The following is a 10,188-nucleotide window of genomic DNA, read 5'->3' on the forward strand; positions in this document are numbered from 1 at the left end:
ATGATTCTAGCACGGTACAGCACATTAGTAGAGGGGAAAAAAAAGCCATCAATACAAAGAAAACTCATTATTTACCTGAAGTGTTCTATAACAATAACTACATGTCACTTAAATATTTTTCAATATTTCAACTCAAATATTTTTACTCAGAAAACATACAATTATCAATTCACACAGGATCATAGCTACTCAACCTCAATAAAATACACAATAAAAGTTTGCAAGGCAAGATGGCCTTATGAATGAATAATACAGAATAATTATGAAGAATAAAGCTTTCTTGTCCACTAAGGTCATCGCATTATCTCAGGAAGTATTACAGAGCAAGAACCAGCTCATCCCTCAGATCCATAACTGAAGTACTAATGCAAAGGATCTGAATAATAGATTTAAATTATTTCAAAATATTTACAGTATTTCTAATCCTATATTGTACCCGAGATCCTGTAGTCTTTTTTTATTTCAAATGTCTAAAACAGACATTATAATCCAAAATATAATATAATGTCATTCAAACATGATGCCAAAGTGATAATGTTTTTCAAAAGATTGAGACTGAAATTCGGGAAAGTTTATTTTTGACACTTTGAAACTTTTCTCTTCAGAACAACCTCATTTTCCATGAAAACCAATTACAAAACATTTCAAGATTAGAGTAAGCATATTTTAATTAAAATTTCAAACATAATCTGATTATTTTTTAAAAGAACAAAGCCTAGTCAGCAGTAAAATATGATTAAAAATGAATGAAGAAACCATCAATTACAAAAAAGCACAAACGTAATAAATGCATTGCCGCATATTACAATAAAATGAAGATACGGCGAGATATCCAGAGCAGGAAGCTTGTTCAAAAGACTCCAAATGCAAGGTCTCCTGTTCACTCAATTTCTATCCAATTAAACAAGAACTGCAGATTTTGATGTGATCAGACACCAAAATGTCAGAATGCAAATTCATTGTTTTTCAAACTTGCCACATAGCTTTTAAGATACAACCTTCTGATGGGATGAGACATTTCTTCTGCATGTGGCACAGCTGTTTAAAACGATATGCTATTCACTGCTGACAACAGACAAATCAACAGGAAGCTCCAAGTGTGAAGCTCTCAGCTATAGAACTAGTGACTAATGGTAACCAGAATATACAATACTACACTGATCAAGTCTTTGGACCTCATCTATTATAATCTGATATTCTGGAGAGACAATGCACATCCTTATGGTGCTCAAGTAACAACGGCTTTCTTGCGAGACGACAGTGTTTCAGTTATGCTATGTAAATCCTACCCAATAGCCTTAAGCCTCACTGAACATTTATTAGATGAGCTGGGATAGTATGTGGTATCTAGGGCTCAGGGAGCAGTAACAAGGCACAGTCTTGTCCAGGCATGAGAGAAATGGCCAGTATCCCATAAACAGCATCTGTATCTCAGTCATCACATATGTACAGCCTGCATTGCTTAAAATAGTGACCCCACATGCTAGTAGCCTGAGACTTTCACAGTAGGTACCACATTGATCAATTCTCTTGATGAGAAAAAGTTGATAATTATAATGAATTTTAAATGCCATGTCTATTCACTGTCAGTGCACCTGCTACAAAACTACCATTTTCCTAAAACCTCGGTGAATATGTTACAGTCCAAAGTGCTAAAATTGTTTTGATGCACAATGTACTAATAAACACTGCTAAATAATGTGTTGGGCCCCTATAAGCAGTGACTGAATTTTACGAGGTTTTTAAATTATTTGATGTCTTTGCTTTAGAAAGATGGCCTTCAGCTGAGGCTGTGGTGAGGGTAATGATGTGTAGCATTAAATTTCACATTCCACCGGACTGAGATCTAGAGACTGATCAGCCTGGGGAAAGCAATGAAAATCTGGCTCATACTCATCAAGTCAACCAAACACTGCCTACCATAAAGGTGCCAGTGCATGTTGAGGCTATACTTGTCTACTGCTGTGTCTTCATGTACTATGTATTTATTTAAATCATTACAATATGGTAAGGTTTTGAATGCAAGCAAACCTGGTTATATACATGTAAGACTTTTGTTTTGTATATACAAAGTTGCTTTTTATTATTTTCACATTTAGCATCATAAGGAACTTTTGACTTCAGGCCTTTGTCTCAAACTGAATTCTGTTTTCCTAATTCTAATTCTGAAGTGATCATTATTTTTTAAAAATGCCAGTGTTTTTGGTAACTGTATATTTTTAGGATTCTATGTTGCAGGGGATTACACCTTGGGTGGCTTGCGTTCAAAGACTAGACAGCCACATTTGGGCCGCAAACAGTATCTGGCGTCAGCCAATATAGAGGCCTGACCCACATATTCAAAAACCTTTTGCAAATCTTTTTTTTATCAGCAATTCTACCAGCGGAGTTGAAATTAGCTTATTTCATCAGAAAACTTTTTTCACGTTTGCACCTGCAAATTGTTCTAATTTTTACATCGGCCGTCAGTAATGAAATACGTTTGGAGATATGCTTCAAAACTGTGCCTGATCAAAAACTGTTGGGACAATCAACTCCACGTTTCATTAACGGTTCTAGTGCCAACAAGACAAAGATTTAAATGAGATTCCTTTCTAAAACAAGATGGCAGCCTGATCGTTATTGCATTTTGACTGCTGTTAGAAGGTTGCCCGTAACGCCTTTTGGCCAAAACCTGTGGCCAGTGTCATTTGAGTGTGTGTGCTTTTAACAACTGATGCACTGATATTCCTGCATATACCAAGAGGGCTGCCACTCTTTCTTCAATCACATTATATTATTCTGTCTGAAATATCCTTGTTCACATGAATTAGGATGTCTGTTTCATGAATCGGGCAGTATTTACAGTAATACCCATTTTCATTACATCATAAAACAGTCAAAAATAACAACTTACTGTGCACTGCTTCTTAGTTGAGGAGCTACCAAACTGGAGTGGCAACCCCATGCTGATCATAAGCATGGCCTCCTCATCCAGTTCTTCATTAACCTCTTGCTGTGCTTCATCTACAGGAGACACAACTGGCTCCTCATCATTTCCTTCCAGACCTGAAAAGAAAACGGTTCCTAATTCACATTCTCTCTTTTACATTTATGACGGATACAACAGTGCTGAGATTTCCCTAAATAAAAAATACTCCATTTAAAAACATCAGCAGTGTTGGGCATGATGGTTTTGATTAAAGCTTGCTGCAGCAGAAACAGTGTTTTAAATATTACCACTGTTTTCAACATTTATCAGTCTACAAAAAGACATTTGTGATCAAATTGGGTCAGTTTGAATTAGGTGTTTCTTTTCAGGAAGACAACAGCTGAAGAAATGACTGTCAACTGACTTAATAAGGAATACTTTCCAATGAAATTATTTTTCATTATACCATATATCTGATCCCTTTATTCTAACTTGCCTTTACATGAACAATATTTTAAGTCAGACAGCCACACCTTTACATGTATTACCTAAGTGAAATAAGGGAGAATGTCATAAATATGTGTGGTCGTAGAAGCCGAAACAGAACATGAAACATCACAGAAACAATGCTGATTTGCTGCTTACATTCAAAACTGAATGTTCTCAAAAATGTTCTCAAAATCAGGTAAAAATAACTTAATAACATGACATGACGCATTTTTGACCAGGGGTTTGCAACTTACAGTACTTTCAAATTACAGTACTTTCACAAAGTTTATGAATTTGTGCTCAATGCGAAATTTAATACAATTCTGCTATACCGTCAATGAATATATTTGGTTATCGAGATTTAATAACCGGTCTTTGAAATTGGGACCGCACATCCCCTTAAAATACTACTGCCTGTGTTCGTGCGTGATGCATGTTGCAGCCAAAAGTCAACTTCCTGAGGGTACTGAAGGGCTCACAAGAACAGAATCTGTTGTACTGCAGGAAAGTCCCACAAAAAATACACACTAAAAAGCCACGTAAGATCAACAAAATTTACAACATCATACGAAGCTTGTGCATCACCACAGTTTAACATTAAAGTCTGATCACACGACAAGGGAATCCTTCTTTATTCTCAATTATTATTGTTATTAATTTAGTAGGGGGCCTTGCATTTGTACTCATTTCTAAATCTAGACATTTTCTGAGAAGCGCCATGCTTAATTGTATAATAACAGTGTCCTACCTGGAATGTGCACTCTAGACCTTCAAGTTCCAAGTGCAAATCCCTAACCACTACCCTAGGTTGACCTCTAACCTCCTGGAGCTGCAAGCCACACCAGTCTGCTTATAACCTCTTATGACTGTATCTTTAGCAGTATAATCTGGCTTCTTCGCAGCATTTATATAACAATTGGATAGATTTAAGCTTGTGAAGCACAATATTCTTTCTCACATCACTTCTTGGGTTATTTCTGTCCAAATCAGATCTTTAAAAATGAACTTAAATGTATAATGAATCATATTACTCTAGCATACCTTAGAGCGTACTGGGAAATATTTGACTAATATAACAATGATTCTTGTAGTTCTCAACTGAAGCATTTATAAAAAATGAATGGATAACATAACCTTTAAAACAACTCAATTTTGCCTCATACTGCATTGTTTTGTTTATTTATTATTCAGTCTAGAAGTAGGATATTTTCTGTTGAGCTTGTAAGTTATATATTGGATGTGCTGCCATTACTGAAAGCTAAACCTCTTCAATCACTACTGCAATAAATAAAAATGTCCATTCCTTTCAGTATGGTTCATCGAGGTTTGATTTTTCTTACCTTCAGGCTTGTTTTCTGCAAAGTCCGTGCTCTCACAGAAGTCCTTTAAGCTATACCAGCACAGCTCTTGATCTCTGTGAGATCAAGCAAAAAAAAAAACTATTTCAGGAACCAAGAACAAGTATTTCAAAGAAAAATATTAGAAAGTGAACTAACAATCTCACTATTCTTAGAATCTTGTAATGGTATCTTTCAATAAGGGGTATGTAAACATAAAGCACATATTCATTTCTTTCACAAACCCACACAGTGCATTCCAGTGTAGCTGATATTTCTTTTCCCACAGTATGTCAAATTTACAACATCACTCATTTATTTCATATAGGACATTGTTTTTTTGACAACACATTCTCTGTAGAAAGGCTAAGACACAGAAACTACCTTTGTGTGTGGGGTTCAAGACAAGGGATTATCTAAAGCCTTCTTTAGACACCTGAAGAAGGCTCCACAGCTGAAACGTTGTGTTTTCTTTCTTCCTTTTTTTCAGCATGGAATAAACCTATTACTAGTTCCTTTGCAGCCTACGCATGCTGACGCAGCTACCCACCTGAACTTATATTCTTGGATCCGACTACGCACCAAACAACATTGCAGGATTCTTAAGGGTGCTGATAAGCCCAGTTACTACTACTTTCCCTGAGCTGTCAGTCCTAACTCTTCAGGTGAAGTGTATGAATGAGGTCACAAACCAAGTAAAACAATGATAAACTGTTAATCCATATCTCAGATTCTTTTTACTTTCAGTTTAATTAAAAATTACTCTCAAATATGGACTCTTTGACTACTGTTCAAAGAGGTACAGTTTCCAAATTACTCTACAACCTCAGCAGTCCTTCATTCTATGGCATCACAGAAACGATTATGGTCTGGAATGACTTTTTGTCCGTCCCTGGTGTACAGCATGAGTGTTTTATCTAATAATCTATGTGACAGGAACATTATTAAATTACATTTCCCATTAAACAGTATAATATGCTGTGCGGTTATTAAAGGTTGTTTTCTTAAATGGTTTTATGGAATCTCAGATATACTCTCGACAAACAGAAATGTTGAACAAGTTGAGGGGCTCATGTTATTTGTGCACTTGGCAAAAGATCAGATTCTGCTTCAGAGACACAAGTGTACATCACCAGCTTCAAAAAACAATTTGTGAGTGGAATGCCAATGTGATTCAGATTACTAATACAGTAGTAATCAGTACCTAACTGTTCAAGGATCTAGCTTGATCCAGCTGGTACTTGCAAGATTGGTTTTGAGAGCATGGTTGAATAGTTCGCTCCAGATACCCACAATCCTTTGAGCAAGAAAAGGCCTCCTGTTCTCAGATTTAAACGCACTTCTTCTTGGTTTCCATTTGTGTCTTCTGTTTCAGGTTTCATGTTAATCCTGCAGAAGTCCAGTGGATCAACCGTGCCAGTACGTTCGAGAATTAGAACACCTGAATCACATGCCCTTACAGTCTTCTGTGATAAAAACTGAAGACATTACTTTTTAACTGGTACATACCAGGTTGCTCTTCTGCAGACTGATGACAGAGAAGCAATATATTTTTCTATACTGTGTTGATAAAAAATGCACATAGTATTCTGAAGTGAGGTTTCACTGGTGCATTGTAAAATGTTAAAACACCCATTCTTGATTTAAAAATTATTCTTTAAACAAAACATCTTAACACTCTTTGTCTTTACTTTTTTTCTGAACATTCACTGAAAGGTGAAAATGATGAAGACATATTGTTGTACAGCAGCATTTTTGTTTTTATTGAAACAAATTCCAAAATTAAATAAAAGCAGATCTAATATTGTACAAAAAAGCTGACTTAAAAAGAGAAAAATCAGATGAACACACCATTTTGGTTTTACATTTTCCTTTACTTGCATCCACGTTAAGCCCTACTAATACTGCACAAATCTCTGGGTCTTGGTTCAGGATGTGTGAACTCAGCCCTAATCCCGTCATGCCACCAGAATGAAACTTTTTAAGTAGATTATAAAACCTACTGGCTTCTGCCTGCCCTAACCTTAAAACAATAGAAAACTCCAGAATGGCCCTTTTAAGAGAATATAAACACCTGTCACTGAAGAAATTCATTTATTTACTGCTCAGCAACATATTCACCCACATTACACAAGTACAGGCTTATATTACATCTTAAGTTTTTATAAGGGCAGAATATAATTATCCCGTTGTAAACCGTAAATGCAAAAACTCATTTCAAAACTAAGTGGCCATGGACAACCTGTTCCAATGTATTTAAATATCTTATTATAAGAACCAAGCAAATCATGAGTACATTTAGCTTCAAGCTCCAAGGAAGTAAAAACATTTTAATAAAAGATAAAGAGAAAAGGGACAGATTGGTTTTTTGGAAACCTTTACCTGTTGCCTAATTTTGCTTAATAATTCCATCTATGCAGCATTGAAAATCTCATTAGCTGTATTTAGATTTGCTCTGTTCAGGAAGATGAAATATGTTTGGCACCGAAAATGAAGAAGATTTCTTACAAGCAAATAAACAATTACCATTAACGCAAATTAAAGTAATAATAGAATCTCAAGGAAAATGAGTTATAACAATAAACAAAATGTACCAATGTGTAAACAAGAAGGTTTTGGGTCAAGTACAAAACTATAACAATGCCTAAGTATGTTTATGTGGCAGGTTACAAAGAAGTAATGCATTGACGTATGTCAGGAGAGGACAAAAAAGTGACATGGCACTACAGATTTGTAGTGCGTGACTAAAATTACCCTAATTACACTATCTTACACACACAGCAATAGAAATACTATATATTTCTTCTCAATTACACACAAAGGCCTTGTGCAAGGGAATAGAGAATCATTGGCTTAGAACTCTCTCCTTAAATCCCTTGAACAGGAAAAGTGATGCATAATACTGACTGCTGATAGTGAACAAGCAATACAGTTTTTCAATAGACAGATTCATTGCTCAGCCTTTGCCTAAGAATAAATGTATGATTAAGTTTCAAAACACACACAATCCTAATTCAAGTATACAGGACTTACAAGGTTTAGCAGTACTGTTAACAAAAACACCTACTGTCATAAAGTATATTCCCGGATGTTACTACAAGTCCTAAACCAGTCTTAATTGAATTTTTCTTTCTGTTATGCACATTCATAAAGCTTTTGTACTTTGAGGTCCACCACTTTAGATGTCTACTTTCATTTGTTTGTAGAGGACAACAGGGCTGATGGAACATCTACAAAATTACGAACCATATCATCTGCCTTAAAGGTAGGTGATTAAGGCTTCCAGATGCTCATTCTATTTCAGCCTTATTGAGAGGCACTGCACTATCCACATTCACCTTTTTTCACGCTTGATAAAATGTTTGAACCAGTTCATAAGTCTGCCCTTCCTTCCTGTACTGAATAAAGTGAATACATTTATCCTCCACTACAAAATACTTAATATTAGCTGCTAACCTCACCTTCTACAGTAACATCATCCATGCCCAAAAGTATTCAAACTGTATGTTTGCGAAGAAAAATATTTCAAGGCGCTCAGGGCTGATTTTGAAATTCTGAAAAACCACAATAAATACTACTCAATACAACAATCTGTACACACTCTACTCTGGTCAATCTGTGACAAACTAGAAAACCTGAACTCTGTCCCTGTGACACAGTAAAATCTCATTTCATGTTTTAGACAGTGCATTATGTCTGCTGCTGTTTCAGACTAGAGGTGAAATAGACCTGCGGTGTTTTATTTAATATAGAGTACATTAACTTAATATAGAATTCCTCAATGCAGATTAACAACATTTGGTATTTCTTTATCCTAATTTAAATCAAACTACTCCATCAATAAATGAGCATGGGTTATGGGCAAGTGCAATCAGAAGTTATATGCAAAATGAAGGGATATAGTCCAATGAGAGGCACTCAGGATGACAGTGGAAATGTACAGGTTCTGGAAAGCTCTGCGAATTCAAGCGGAAGAAGGGTGTATAATGATTATGTAAAGGCTTTTGACTTTTTGATTAACTGAAGTTGATGTCTTTTATCATGTCATATTATATTTATTTTAAAGTAAAGCTTATGTAGACTGTTTATATATTTTTATATATCTGTGTGTGCGCGAGACATAGCTGCTTGAATGCAAAATACAATTTGGGCAAATACAAGTATTGTCATATCATCAATGTACAGTACACCTATAAACTACGAGCTATAAACCGTAGCTTGGCATTTAAAAGTGAAAGACCCTCAACTTTGACCATTGAATCGGACTTTCAAAATCAGAATAAAACACCAAAACTGAATAAAGGATCTGAAAAACAAAATGTATTTTGTAACTTGACAAGGATCATAAACTTAACAGTTTCACAATTGTTTAAAAAATCGTGTTTGACTTACACTGTGCTCCCAGAAAAAAACACAACACTGTAAATCAATTTATAAAATGCTGAGAAGGATACCATCTTATTTTCTCTGGCCAATGATAAAGTAAAAAAGCAAATTTCATTTAACTTCTCTAGCACTACAAAACAGAAACTGTGGTACACACAGGACAAAAATGGTCCCTAATTCTCCTGGTGCTGAGCACCAGCCTTCACAAGCAAGATGAAATCAATAAGCTTTCGCTTATGAACCATGCTTTATGAATTCACAACAGTACCAATGATTTGTTGATTCATGAAGAAAGAACCTCAAAACTGAAATGTAATCCTTTTCATAAACCTAACCATGCTGCAAGTATACGTTTAGACCCGGCTGAAAACTTCCATAGTTAACACTGTCTGACACTAAATAGTAAATGTTGTCTCAATTATGGGCAAACAAACATCAAATCATAAGATTGTTGTCACTTACTGTACAAAGGCTCTCGAGCAAAGACAGTGAATAGTATTATCGCCATCCAATCCATCGATGCTGAGAAAAATGTCAGCAATCAAACTGCACTTTCCACTTATCATATTGTAGTTTTTACACTTTCTTCTGGAGAATGAAAAAACAGAATGAGAACTAAACAGAACACAGTGTTGAATTAAACACTGAAACGTGCACATATTAATTTACATGTCCAGTAAGGTAAGTAAGGTAACTTAACGCAACAAATGTCTAACGTGACCAGGCATCAGATATGAAAAGATTTGTAAATAGAGGTAAGTCATAGCAATCTTACGAAAAAAACATTTCCAACAGAAACTTCTGCATGTTGTCGCTATCTGTTGTAACTATCGTACTCTGTTTCGACATTCATTTTAATTTTGTCATTCAACCTTTTCCTTTCCCTAAACTGCGTTATAAATTTATTCTCTGAATCCTCACATCAACAAGAATGACAATTAAACCTTACTGAAATTCTGTCTCGCATACAAATGTTCAATCGTTGCTTTAAAATGCAACATACAGCAACACAACCACCACCACACCATCTATGAACGTCACTCACATGTTTTCAAAAGTAGGAAA

General features: G+C 35.4%; 1 protein-coding gene across 1 annotated transcript in view; it reads right to left on the reverse strand.

The window, feature by feature from the left end:
• Positions 1-10,160, reverse strand: part of tgs1 (trimethylguanosine synthase 1) — a 49,614-nt gene extending 39,454 nt beyond the window's left edge. The window contains exons 1-4 of the mRNA XM_088642427.1: positions 10,073-10,160; positions 9,586-9,711; positions 4,741-4,814; positions 2,897-3,048 (exon numbers count right to left, since the gene is read on the reverse strand). Coding sequence (XP_088498553.1) covers positions 2,897-3,048; positions 4,741-4,814; positions 9,586-9,689 — 330 coding nt within the window. The 5' untranslated portion in view covers positions 9,690-9,711; positions 10,073-10,160. The remainder of the gene's footprint in view (positions 1-2,896; positions 3,049-4,740; positions 4,815-9,585; positions 9,712-10,072) is intronic.
• Positions 10,161-10,188: the final 28 nt, after the last annotated feature.

This window comes from Lepisosteus platostomus, chromosome 8 (assembly GCF_059453375.1).
Source record: "Lepisosteus platostomus isolate fLepPlt1 chromosome 8, fLepPlt1.hap1, whole genome shotgun sequence".
NCBI classification, from domain to species: domain Eukaryota; kingdom Metazoa; phylum Chordata; class Actinopteri; order Semionotiformes; family Lepisosteidae; genus Lepisosteus; species Lepisosteus platostomus.